This window comes from Salvelinus fontinalis, chromosome 8 (genome assembly GCF_029448725.1).
Source record: "Salvelinus fontinalis isolate EN_2023a chromosome 8, ASM2944872v1, whole genome shotgun sequence".
Taxonomy (NCBI): Eukaryota; Metazoa; Chordata; class Actinopteri; order Salmoniformes; family Salmonidae; genus Salvelinus; species Salvelinus fontinalis.
In genome coordinates this window covers 25,379,822-25,394,148 of record NC_074672.1, presented here as the reverse complement: position 1 = coordinate 25,394,148, position 14,327 = coordinate 25,379,822, and the positions used below count along the sequence as shown (strand labels likewise).

Sequence of the window (14,327 nt, the reverse complement as noted above, 5' to 3'; positions counted from 1 at the left end):
GATTTGTTCATTTAAATGATGTATGTGATTTAATATACTAAATTGTAATAATATTTCTCTCTACTTAATAATTTTAACTTATTGCAACAATTTTGCCTCTTGCCTCTGTTTTTAGAGGATTGTGGGTAATTAAAATGTTTTTGTTGTATGCATGTTTGAAGAAAGAAAGTTTATTGATATATTAGAATTAAGCAGCCCGTTGTGCAAAATGGTGTACTGGATCATGATGAACGGATATCAAAACCGGCAGGCAAATTATTGTTCAATGATGAGACCACCCATTCCTTCCATCACCACTCTTAATGATGGAAGCAAATGCGGCTTCCTGCCAGTGGTGGAAAAAGTACCCAATTGTCACACTTAAGTAAAGATACCTTAATAGAAAATGACAAAAAAAAGGTTAAAGTCACCAAATAAAATTCTACTTGAGTAGAAGCCTAAAAGTATTTGTTTTTAAATATACATAAGTATCAAAAGTAAATGTAATTTCTAAAATATGCTTTGAAAAGTGCAAGTATAAATAATTTCAAATTCCTTAAATTAAGCAAACTAGACAGCACCATTTTCTCTACTCCCACATTAAATGGCCCTCTAGTGTCCACTTAGAGCACTGCCACCCAGGCGTAGTCCATTGACTAGTGCATGTACAGATTCATCAGGGCACTCAACAGAAGAAAAAAAATGAATTTCTAAAGTTCAGGTAGTCTTTCAGTTTGTTTTCTTACATTTTGGTGCCTAATGAACATGACCCTGTATGTGTTTGGGTTCAAGAAGGAGGTTATGGGAGAATGAGAGTCATAATACTTTGTGTGTATAATCTTCACAGAAAATGACAGACCGACATCACTGGTGCCGGATCTCATCGACTACAACATGCCGCTGACCACCACCTATCTGAAGCAGATGAAACTCCAGTGCATGAGTACCAATGAGCAGGTAAGGCCAAGGTGTAGCTTGTACATCAGAGTTCCCTAACTGGCGTCACCCAGGAGATTGTAATTGGCCCCCCAAGTTTTCTGAGAAAGATTATATATATATATATATATATATATACATACACACACACACACACACACACACACACACACACACACTACCGGTCAAATGTTTTAGAACACCTAGTCATTCAAGGGTTTTTCTTTATTTGTACTATTTTCTACATTATAGAATAATAGTGAATACATCATAACTATGAAATAACACATGTGAAATCATGTAATAACCAAAAAAATGTTAAACAAATTATAATATATTTTATATTTGAGATTCTTCAAATAGCCACCCTTTGCCTTGATGACAGCTTTGCACACCCTTGGCATTCTTGCTCAAATATAAAATATATTTTGATTTGTTTAACACTTTTTTGGTTACTACATGATTCCACAATAAAGAAAAACCCTTGAATGAGTAGGTGTTCTAAAACTTTTGACCAGTAGTGTGTGTGTAATATATGTGTAATATATATATATATATATATATATATATATATACATACATACATACATACATACATACATACATACATACATACATACATACATACATACATACATACATACATACAGTACCAATTAAAAGTTTGGACACACCTACTCAAGGGTTGAAACTGGCTCTCATGAATGCCAAGAGTGTGCAAAGCTTTCATCAAGGTGAAGGATGGCTACTTTGAAGAATCTCAAATATAATATATATTTATATATAACACTTTTTTGGTTACTACATGATTTAATATGTGTTCTTTCATAGTTTTGATGTCTTCACTATCATTCTACAATGTAGAAAATAGTAAAAAATAAGAAAAGGCCTTGAATGAGTAGGTTTGTCCAAATGTTTGACTGGTACTGTATATAATATAATAAAATAAAACGATTGTTGGACATAAAAGACAGCAAATCAGCTCCAAGTGATTTTAATTGTGGAAATCTGTTCCAAAGTATTCCCATGCGAGATTTTTGTGATCGTATACAAATGTAAGCAATGTTTAAAATAATTATGTTTTCGTCAAATATTATTTCTGTTTGGGCTTCTTCTGGTCAATTTGCAGTCTACAAATTCTTTATAATTATGTTCCGGCCCGCTGACCATCCACTCAAGAAAAAATCAGCCTGCGACTGAATCTAGTTGATGATCCCTGCTGTACATTCTGTTGTCCAGAATAGGTGAAGATTAGATGGAAGTGGCCGTCTTTACTGTCATTTCTATCAGGCTCTTTGTGTACCACACACACACTATCCCTCTCCCTCGACAGCCCACCTTCCATCCCCCATGCCAGGTTAGCTATCTGTAAAAGAGTATGGAATCATTCAGGACTGCCAATCAGGCGCACACAGGAAAGTGTGTGCTTGTGAGAGTGTGTAAGCGTGCTCGCGAGATTGTGTGTGCCTGCATCTGTGTGGGCGAATGAAAGTGTGTGTGGATGTGTGTGGATGGGCGAGTGTGTGCTTGCATGCCTGGTATGATAATCAAGGAGGGAATGGGGTTCAGCTCATTCCAATTAACAAAGACTCGGCAGTCTAATTAACTGAGGTGAGAAAAGTATTGGAGTACCAATTTGCAGAGGAATGCCAATATGTCCTGTCGGCTAGACACTGCCGTTCGCCATGCACACGAACAGAAGTAAATGTAGTGTAAATGTTTCCTGTAAGCCGGATCATAATGTGGTGCTGATATGTTTAAAAATGTTGTATTGTTTGCTGCTGCCTTCTTGGTCAGGTCTCCCTTGCAAGTAAGTGTACTCACATCTTTGGTCCAACAACATTGTTAATAATCACTCTAATTACTAACAGTTCACAATTTTACTATGATTTTCATGTTATAATTGATGTAAGACTATATGTATCATTAAATTGAGACATGTCTAAAGACGTGATTTAAAACGGTCAAGTTTTTCACATAAGAATGGGCATGCGTACGCTTGAGCAAGGTGCTCTGCAGGATCCCCATCTCCTGACTCAACAAAACTAACCATCCCCTGATGGATTGAAATGCAGGGTGTTGGGCATCTAAGTGCTTGAGATTCAGTTTCATGTCTAATTCTGGCTTTTAGATTTTCAGCAGAGCAGCAGTACTCACCAGAGGCAGGAAATGAGGAACAATGACTCAGCTATCAAAAAAGGACGCACAGGCAGTGCTGGCTTGGATTGGTGGGTGGGGGTGAGGGGCGGGCACCAGGGTGTAAGAGGGCAGTCATTGAATGACCACTCTGTGAAAGAGGTCATGGGCTTTTGTGTGTGTTTTTTATAGGGTCTTTACAGACCATGGGGTGGTGCAGGGTTAGAGCGAAAGAGAGAGAAAAGAGCGAAAGAGAGAGAAAAGAGGGAGAGAAGGATGTGGCAGTGAGGGGGGGGGGGGGGGGGGGGGGGGGCGAGACCATCAAGACATGCGTGTCCAGACCAATTCAATAATGGAGGAAATTACCAAGCATCCTTCCTGCAGGCTGCAGACGCTGGGCGGTGGCTCTGTCTCTGCCCGCACCGCCAGGGGAGGGGAAGGGGAGGGGGGCGATGGGAAGAGAATTAAAGAGGGATGGTTCATTATCATTTATGGGCTGTTTTCCCATTTATTCTGTCTTCTCCTGAGAAAACTAATTTCGTTTTTGGGGTGGAGGGTGGCAGGGGGGATGGAGAGGTGGGGGTAGGTAGGCTATAATTACTATGGGGCTATAGGAAGACACCAGATAAGATACCAGTTAAAGTGAAGTCTAGTTTATAAAATGAGGAATAAACCCCTCCCCCCCACCTCACGATAATGATGATGAATAAAAAGCAGTCTATTTATAACAGGTTGTATTTGCGTATTGAAAAAGACAATATGTGTTTTATACTGGGGAGAATGTAGCTTAAAGTCAATGTATTGTGTTGGTCAATGTAACTATAAGGACTGGAATAGAGTGCATGGTGCTGACCTGCTCTAATATATATAGTGGCATGAACAATTTCAAGGGTCTACACTCACATCAATATTGAACACGCTATGAGATGTGTGTTACGGGTTCGTATGTTTTGAAATTGTGTTATTGATACATACAGTTTCCAGGTTTCGCCTGTAGGTGGCAAAAGTTCCCCATAAATCTGTCTTAAAGTGCGTACAGTACATACACCTTATCCGCACACAAATCATCTGTTGACTCCCTTTAAAGGGACTCACGTGGTTATGCTATGAATCTTTTAAAAATATCATTTTTACTCAATTGCTAAAAGAAGACTATTGTGTGATCAAACCATAGAAATGGGTCAAACCTTAAGGCATATACTTTTCTGTAAATGCCTCCTTTGTGTGTAAGTTACTGTAGGCTATTGATTGTTTGTGTATCACTCTCTTATTTGCCTACACATGTTTTTATTTTGATGAATCAATTACATATTTCTGAAGTAAAGGTTTTAAGTGAAAATACTGAATGTGAAGTCAGGTGTGGGCATTTGTAAAGAAACAAAGCAATGACTGTACTGTACTCCAGTGTGGGAATTAACAAAGAGAAGAGGGGAAAGGCAGTGGTAAAATATGTATTTATAAAGCCGCCAAAGACCATTTGAAATGTATTGAGTGAACCCACTCTAACGCACTGTTGCCTACAGTCCCTATTCTCCACGAGGCGTGTGACGTCGGTTACCTCTGCCGTTGCCCCGCCTCCATCTTTGGGGCTGGCTGACAGTGCAAGTCTTGGAGGGTCCTGTACTCGCTCCCATACCAGGACATTGTCTTTAGAATTAAACGTAAATAAAGAGACCGGAAAGGGGGAGAAATTGGAGAGTGGTTTGACATTCACGCTTGAAAATTCACCATCAGAAGTGAAGGTAAGCATTTATTTTAGATGATACGGTTGTGTTGATATTTTGCTGTTCTCAACTGTGGGCTAAGCTATTTTCAGCAGCTTTGGGAAATAATGTTGTGGCAATTACACCTCCCCATTTTCCAGCTTATTTATACCCAAATATATAATAATTTCTAACCAATGAATGACTGATAAAATGGTTTATATTATTGATTTTCGATAATACCCTATGCCTTATAGAATTTTGATATAATGCATAGGCTATAATTTGTATCAATTCAATTATTATAGCAAAACGTGTGCTGTAGAAGTTAACAATCTATTCGATCCTCTCACAACTTAAAATGTTATAGTAGGCTATTATAATACCATTCTAAAATATAGTATTAATATCAAACATATATTTCAAGAAGGTACTCCAGCTGACATCCAACATCGCATATAAATGTGTTATTATCCATCCCTAGTAGGCAATCAATTAAACAATATCCGATGATTGCTTGAGTTAATTGTATAAATTGTCCTACAGTGGTCAGTCATCCTTTTCTTTTGATGTAGGGTATGCAGCAACCGCATACCGTTGAAGTGCATAGTTCAGTGTATACTGTGTATCATCGCATGCCATTCCATATGTCACATTGTTCTCTTGTGGGATGCAGAATTACCAAGCACAGTGGGAACAATCCCCCACCATCGAGGTGCGTGCGGTGTGCTCACAGCCCCTCCTCATTGGTACTATAACCCAATGCCTGTGTAACGTGATCATTACTGTAGGTTGCGTACTGTAGCAATTTGCTCCTAGTTACCTTCCGAGAAACGTACAAGCCTCGGCAGGATACATTTGAGCTATTAGAATTTAGTGCAGTGCTTTTACACAATGCAGTGGTCCGATGTTACATTGTGATTGTAGCAGCAGAAGTTCCATTTTGGCTGCAATTTAGATATTTAATGTTACTATGGTAACCCTTGCCCTGGACGATTCCCTCAGTTGTGCCGCTAGCCGTTAGAAAAAGACTCACTTTAACAAAGGCTAAACATTCTAGCTAGCTAGTACCATTAGCAATTTCTATTTATATCTGGAGTAGCTAACTTTGCAAGCTCTGTCGATATTATTGCTTCAAAGTACTGTGGCCGAGCCACGGTATTTAAGGTAAGTCAAGGAAGGGAGCGTTAGCTTGCCAACGTTTGACAGGTAACATTTGCTAACTAGCTAGTTAGATACATCTAGCAAGATACTTTTGTATATATAGTGTAAGTAACTAATGTATGTGGACACCCCTTCAAATTAGTGGATTCGGCTATTTCAGCCACACCCGTTGCTGACAGGTATATAAAATCAAGCACACCGCCATGCAATCTCCACAGACAAACATTGTCAGTAGAATGTCCTTACTGAAGAGCTCAGTGACTTTTAACGTGGCACCTTCATAGGATGCCACCTTTCCAACAGCTCAGTTACAAAAATATCTGCCCTGCTAGAGCTGCACCGGTCAACTGTAAGTGCTGTTATTGTGAAGTGGAAAGTCTAGGTGCAACAACAGCTCAGCCGCGAACTGGACTGCCGAGTACTGAAGTGCGTATTAAGTAAAAATTGTCTGTCCTTGGCTGCGACATTCAGTACCGAGTTCCAAACTGCCTCTGGAAACAACGTCAGCATCAAGAACTGTTAGTCGGGGGCTTCATGAAATGGGTTTCCGTGGTCAATCAGCCGCAAACAAGCCTAAGATCACCATGTGCAATGCCAAGCGTTGGCTAAAGCTTGCCGCCATTGGACTCTGGAGCAGTGGAAACGCGTTTTCTGGAGTGATTAATCACGCTTCACCATCTGGCAGTCCCAACGGACGAATCTGGGTTTGGTGAATTCCAGGAGAACGCTACCTGCCCAAATATATAGTGCCAACTGTAAAATTTGGTGTAGGAGGAATAATGGTCTGGAGCTGTTTTTCATGGTTAGTCCCCTTAGTTCCATTGAAGGGAAATCTTACGCTACAGCATGCAATGACATACTAGACGATTCTGTGCTTCCAACTTTGTGGCAAAAGTTCGGGGAATTTCCTTTCCTGTTTCAGCGTGCACAAAGTGAGGTCCCTACAGAAATGGTTTGTCGAGATCAGTGTGGAAGAACTTGACTGGGCTGCACAGAGCCCTGACCTCAACCCCATCGAACACCATTGGGATGAATTGGAACGCCGACTGCGAGCCAGGCCTAATTGCCCAACATCAGTGCCCCCGACGTCACTAATGCTCTTGGGGCTGAATGGAAGCAAGTCCCCGCAGAAATGTTCCAACATCTATTGGAAAGCCTTCCCAGAACAGTGGAGGCTACTATAGCAGTAAATAGGGGACCAAATCCATATTAATGCCCGGGTTTTTGGAATAAGATATTACACAAGCACATACTTTTGGTCATGTAGTGTATATTTGTGCAGCTAACGTAGTTAGCTAGCTAACGTTAAATGGGCGGTCTAATAGTTTCTACATCAATATTTTTTACTTTGAAATGAATGATATAAATACCTCATTAGCTTAGTTAAGCTGTCGTGTCCTATCAGAAGTCAAAATATAAGCTTGTTTCATTTTTACTAAGGTTATACTGTTTGTAAGCAAAGTAAATGTAAACAAACGCTGTATAGCCTCAACATGGTTAAAACTATAATTTTGATATCATGGATGGTCAGTCGATGCATCAATAGTTTTGTCTATGAATTTGAGTGGTTGCATTTCTCCAGCCCCATCTATCAGCTTTTTTCTGAAACAGTGGCGGAGAAATGCTTTATTGTTTAGGCTAAGCATTGCCCCTTTAACGTTTGAATCTCAGGCCATTTTGTCTGTAACATCTCTGGCAAATTAGCTGGTTGGATAGCTACAGTAAATAGCTAGTTCCAGAACTGGCCGTCTAAATAGGATCTCTGTGACACTGATAAAACAGCATGGCCGGCAGAATTTGTGATGCACTTAATGTTAGCTAGGAAACCCACAACTTCAACTTGAGCTTGTGAAGTTGCTGGTGTTGTTCAACTTGTGTAAAGGAACATTATGCCAATTAATATGAATTTAATATCTTTGAAGCCACGCCCTGTCATTCCACTTATGACACCATAGTAGCCCAAGGGAGACATGCGTCTAAAGTTTTTGCTTCCCAATTTGAACACCAAAATGTTTATAAGCCAGTAAGTCACAAACTAAGGCCATGGTTGCTACTGTGCTGTCAATAATATGACTTAGCTTTGCTAGCGAGGTCACTACCTGCACAACTAAATGTGACTGCAGTTGTAACTTAGCACTGCAGTCGCAGTGCACTGCTTTCCCAATCAGAACCATGGCAACAGGGTATTTTCTTCTGTCACATGTTTTTTTTGTGGATGAAGTTGGCAGAATTTTTTTTTGAGGAAAGACAACCTAGCTGGCTGAATCCTAAAGGGACTACAGCTGGTTTCCAGTGGAAAAAGGCTTAATAGCTTTGAACTGTCTTTATCATCCCCTGCCTTCTGTCAGAGCCTCACAAGGATAAAGCCTTTGCCAAAGAAAAATCTGTTTTCTTGACCCCTGTGAGTCAGTTAGCCAGTTGGAGGGGAGGCTGCCTGTGTAGTAATCCTTCCCTTGAGCAAAGCTCCAGAACTGTGACAGTGGGTGTTTCCCTCTCTCCCCACTCCTCTGTTGCCTCTCCTCAAAAAAGTTTAATCTGTCTCAGTATTGTTGTCACAGCATAGCCTATTGTTTCGTGCTTCCCGAGAGAACCTCTATGAAAATAGGACGTGCTAATTTGACATAATGTTCGACCCTGCTTTTGGGAAGATAATGATGATAAATGTAGACTTCTGTAATGTTTATGTACGCATGGCTGACTGGAAGATGGTGGAAGCGCTATGTTTTGGTACCACACCATAGGCCCCACTGTAGTATCCTGATTTATCCTAGTTGGTTTCCTTTCAGGGCAGGCAGTGCAGTGTGTGCAGTTCTTGAGAGGGAGATGGGAGGTGACAGAGGATCGAACCCCTGGCTCCCCACAGCTGCTCTCTCTGCGCTCGACTTGTGCTGCCTGCCGTGCCTGCAGTGGGATGTGTGTAAGGCTCAGCTAGCGGAACCACTCTCTCCACACACCCTTCCCACAGTCCTGCTGGTGCAAGGCTCTGCTTCCCCTTTACTTACCATTACCAATCACTAACATACACCTCACTCAGTTCGGTTTAGATATAGGTTACACCCTTGGATGTATAGCCTAACCAGAAACAAGCACAGTCCAGTTTGACCCTGAGTGATATAATCCTGCCTCTTTTCGTAGGATTGGTTTCAGAGGGGAAAGGCTAGTCATCATATTTGTGGTAGATTTGTTCCTGACTGGATTAAACAGGAATAGGAGTGTTGGACACTACAGTAATCTCTCTGGGTATTTGTTAGAAATCGGGGTCCTCATAATGGCTTTTTATCACAGCTGTAGATAGCTCTGGGTTTCATAAGTCATCTGCCTTTTGAATGATTGTTGTTTTTCCAGTAGTAATTTATACAGGGACAATTGTTCAAATAGCCTAGTGGTTGGAAATCACCCATGTTGGTTTTGTTTGCCATTGTTTACCACCGGTTTTCTCTCTCCTGTCAGTCGACTCCAACATTTTCAGATCAAATGACAAAAAAGAAAAAACAGACAGTCCTCACATTGAAATGATTGGGAACTGGACTGGCATTGACAGGTGGATAAATATAAAGCAGATGGGGTTGTAGAGGTCATTGAAAGCGTGACCTTTCCCCATTCCTCTTGTGAAATTACTAAAGCTGCTTCTCCCTCTCTGACCCCTCTGGAGGTGTGGTTTGGACTAAGATTACCAAGGAAACTGCTTCATATATAGCCTACAGTTTACACTCTTAATTCAATTTGAATGTGCATTGCCTTGGTCTGCACTGCACTGTTTATTCTATAGAATAGGTTACTAGGCTAATCATACCATGGCACGGTAACTAGGGCTGGGAATTGCCAGGGACCTCACAATACTAATTATCCCGAAACTTAGGTGCCGATACGATATTTATTGCGATTATCATAATTCTATATGTATTGCAATTCGATACTGTGATTTTATTGCGATTTGATGTTCCATATTGTTCACCATGTGTCTGCTGCAGAGAGAGGAAGGAGCCATGAAAAAACAAGTTGCGATATGTAACTGTATTGATTTCCACTTTAACCTTGATGTAGCCTACTCTTGACAATGTTGACTGATAACTAAGGCACTTAAACTAGTGCAGAGAGTACTCACTGAGAGATAGAGGAGTAGTCACCCTTTCCATTGTGGAAGAGTGTGTGTATATGCCACTGTGTTTGAGAGGATATCAGGTTCCTGAAAGCACCCACCGCAACCCAACCCATCACAGCCAGTAAACCTTGTCTTGTGAAAGCAGATCAGAGTGCCCATGTCACTTTAATGATGTTGTGCATCCATGTATTTGCGAAGGCAAAGTTTACATTTCTATAACCGTTATTGTCTCTCGGAGAAACATATCTGAATTCACTACATCGGCTGTCTGTTCCTATCAGCATCATCGATTTAACCTGAACACTTACAGTGGCTCTGTGTGAAAGTAGCTCTGTGTGAAAGTAGCTCTGTGTGAAAGTAGTTCTGTGTGGGAAATCTCTTGGCCTGTTTATTTCTTAGTGTGGGTTATTGAGAAGTCGCTGTCTTGTGTGTCAGTTATGTTTAGCACCATATTAACGGCAAAGACTTTCCCCAGTTCATTTCATTTTGACATGGCTAACTGAAGGATCTGGCAATCTGAAGTCAGTCACAGTGGGAACACCAATGCTTTGACCTTGTTAGAGGCAGCCCGACCCAGCACAAGGTTACAGGTTATGTTTGCTATGATTCAGGAAGTCTTTTTTTGTTGTTGTATCTTTTGTTAATGCATAGTAAAGATCTTGCCTATTATTTTTTCATTGACAAGATTAGCAAAGTTAGGCATGCCAGCAACAAACGCCAACATTACACGTCCAAGTATAACTGACCAAATTATGAAAGACAAGCATTGTAATTTTGAAATTCGTAAAGTGTGTGGAAGAGGTGAAAAAAGTCTTGCTGTCTATCAACAGTGACAAGCCACCTGGGTCTGACAACTTGGATGGAAAATGACTGAGTATAATCGCGGACGATATTGCCCCTATTTGCCATATCTTCAATTGAAACCTACAAGAAAGTGTGTGCCCTCAGGCCTGGAGGGAAGCTAAAGTAATTCCGCTACCCAAGAATAGTAAAACCCCCATGGTGTTTCTCAAATAGCTGACCAATCAGCCTGTTACCAACCCTTAGTAAACTTTTGGAAAAAATTGTGTTTGACCCGATGATATTTTACAGTAAACAAATTAACAACAGACTTTTAGCCAGACATTCAACATGCACGGCACTTACACAATTACTGATGATTGGCTGAGAGAAATTGATGATAAAAAGATTGAAGGAGCTGTTTTGTTAAACTTCAGTGCGGCTTTTGATATTATCGATCATAGTCTGCTGCTGGAAAAACGTATGTGTTATGGCTTTGCACCCCCTGCTATATTGTGGACAAAGAGTTAGCTGTCTAACAGAACACAGAGGGTGTTCTTTAATGGAAGCCTCTCCAACATGATCCAGGTAGAATCAGGAATTCCCCGGGGCAGCTGTCTAGGCCTCTTACTTTTTTCAATCTTTGCTAATGACCTGCCGCTTGCTCTGAGTAAAGCCAGTGTGTCTATGCATGCGGTTGACTCAACACTATACACGTCAGCTTCTACAGTGAGTGGAATTACTGCAACACTTAACAAAGCGCTGCTGTCAGTTTCAGAGTGGGTAGCAAGAAATAAGTCCAAAATAAGTCCTAAATATTTAAAAAACTAAAAGCATCGTATTTGGGACAAATTATTCACTAAACTCTAAACCTCAACTAAGTATTGTAATGAATAATGTTGAAATTGAGCAAGCTGGGGTGACTAAACTGCTTGGAGTAACCCTGGATTGTAAACTGTCATGGTCGAAACATGTTGACGCAACAGTAGCTAAAATGGGGAGAAGTCTGTCCATAATAAAGTGCAGCTCACTATCAACAAGCCAGGTCCTACAGTCCCCAGTGTTGTCACACCTGGACTAGTGTCCAGTTGTCTGGTCAGGTGCCACAAAGAGGGATTTAGGAAAATTACAATTGGCTCATTACAGGGCAGCACGGCTGGCCCTTAAATGTACACAGAGAGCTAACATCAATAACATTCATGTCAAGAGATTAGAGATTGACTTCATCACTACTTGTTTTTGTAAGAAGTATTGACATGTTGACTGCACCGAGCTGTCTGTTTTAACTATTAGCACACACCTCGGACACCCATCCATACTCCACAAGACATGCCACCACAGGTCTCTTCACAATCCCCAAGTCCAGAACAGGCTATGGGAGGCACACAGTACTACATAGAGCCATGACTACATTCCGCATCAAGTAACTGATACAAGCAGCAGAATCCGTTTTTTTTTTTTAAATAGATAAAAATACACCTTATGGAAAAGCGGGGACTGTGAAGAGAGACACACAGGCACAGACACACACATACACACACTCCACATACACATGGATTTTCTATTGTAGATATGTGGTAGTAGAGTAGAGTCCTGAGGGAACACACTAAATGTGTTGTGAAAGGTGTTATGAAATGTAATGTTATGTAATATATTGTATTTAACTGCCTTAATGTTGCTGGACCCCACGAAGAGCAGCTGGCAGCAGCTAATGGGGATCATTAATCCTTAATAAATACAATTACAAATAGCACTTGATGCAGACCTGGGCCTATCCCCAGAAACACACTTTCCTTGTTCCCAAAGCATCCTGCTCCTTTTCTATTTATCATCAGGGGCTCAGCACCTTTTCACCAATGTAATTAATAGGCTCAGGGGGGCATGACATTTATGGACTTGCTTTTCTCTTGGTAATCTTGTTTCTTACTCCTCATTCTGCTTCATGTTTGTCTGTCTGTCGGTTACTGGCTGTACTTATTGTGCCAATAGAAGAGTATGCTGTCTGTCTATGTCCTTGTGGTCATGATCAATGTCACACCATTTCAACTCTCCAGTACCAACGGCTGATTCGGCTGAGATTCTGAAACATAAGTCGCAGATCGTTCCGACGCCCTGTAGTCTGTTGCCTTTTTTACCCTTCACGTTCTCTGTTGTTAGACTGGATAGAGTAACATGCAGTCACAGTGTAGTTGACTGCGGAGATATAGTTCCAGGTGCAGCTGTCCCCTCCTCAGCCCCAGTCAAATCTCAGTGTGACTCTACCAGCCCTGCTCAGTTAGCTGTGTTCATCCTGAACTCAACAGCCACAGAAATAGCTTCCCACCAGGCTTGTTGGCTGATCCATGAAGGTCAGGTGGGAATCATTGATTATTGTCAGCCCCATCTTCATAGTAATATAATGCTTTCTATTAGTCCTTTGGCACACAGGTCTAGTGGTTTAATATTATACAGCAGATATTGATATTCATCTGTCTGTGTGTTCTTCCAGCAGCCTGTCCATCACCTCGCCCGTTCCAATCCTCATCCACTTTTCAACTATCATCAACTTTGATTAGACTATTTATTTATTTACTAAGTATTTCTGCCCCCTGTCACACTTGCTTGAGCCATCTGAGTGTAATGAATGGGTTATATGTGTGTGTTTTTGAGTGTGTGCATGTGTATGTCTGTGTCAGTGGTGGTACACTACATGACCAAATTATATGGACACCTGCTCATCGAGCGTCTCATTCTAATATCATAGGCATTAATATGGATTTGGTCCCTCCTTTTGCTGCTATAACAGCCTCCACTCTTCTGGGAAAGCTTTCCACTAGATGTTGGAACATTGTTGCAGGGACTTGCTTCCAATCAGCCCCAAGGGCATTAGTGAGATCGGGCACTGATGTTGGACGATTAGGCCTGGCTCAGTCGGCATTCCAATTCATCCCAAAGGTGTTCGATGGGGTTGAGGTCAGGGCTCTGTGCAGGCCAGTCAAGTTCTTCCACACCGATCTCAACAAACCATTTCTGTATGGACCTTGCTTTGTGCTCGGGGGCATTGTCATACTGAAACAGGAAAGAGGCTTCCCTAAAGTTTTGCCACAAAGTTGGATGCACAGAATCGTCTAGAATGTCATTGTATTCTGTAGCATTAAGATTTCCCTTCACTGGAACTAAGAGGCCTAGCCCGAACCATGAAAAACAGCTCCAGACCATTATTCCTCCTCCACCAAACTTTACAGTTGGCACTATACATTTGAGCAGGTAGCGTTCTCCTGGCATCCGCCAAACCCAGATTTGTCCGTCGGACTGCCAAATGGTGAAGCGGTATTCATCACTGCAGAGAACACATTTCCACTACTCCAGAATACAATGGCGGCGAGCTTTACACCACTCCTGCCGACGCTTGGCAATGCACATGGTAAACTTACTCTTGTGTGGCTGCTCGGCCATGGAATGCCGTTTTTGCTGTAGATGTTTCCTCTTCACAATAACAGCACTTACAATTTACCGGGGCAGCTCTAGTAGGGCAGAAATTTGACGAA

The 14,327-nt window shown here is 41.4% G+C and overlaps 1 protein-coding gene across 2 annotated transcripts in view; it reads left to right on the top strand.

Moving 5' to 3' along the window:
• LOC129860958 (nucleolar protein 4-like) overlaps positions 1–14,327 on the top strand; it is a 185,934-nt gene that overhangs the window by 88,531 nt on the left and 83,076 nt on the right. For both annotated transcript variants that reach the window (XM_055931928.1, XM_055931927.1), the window contains exon 4: positions 827–936. In XM_055931928.1, the coding sequence (XP_055787903.1) occupies positions 827–936 (110 nt within the window). The remainder of the gene's footprint in view (positions 1–826; positions 937–14,327) is intronic.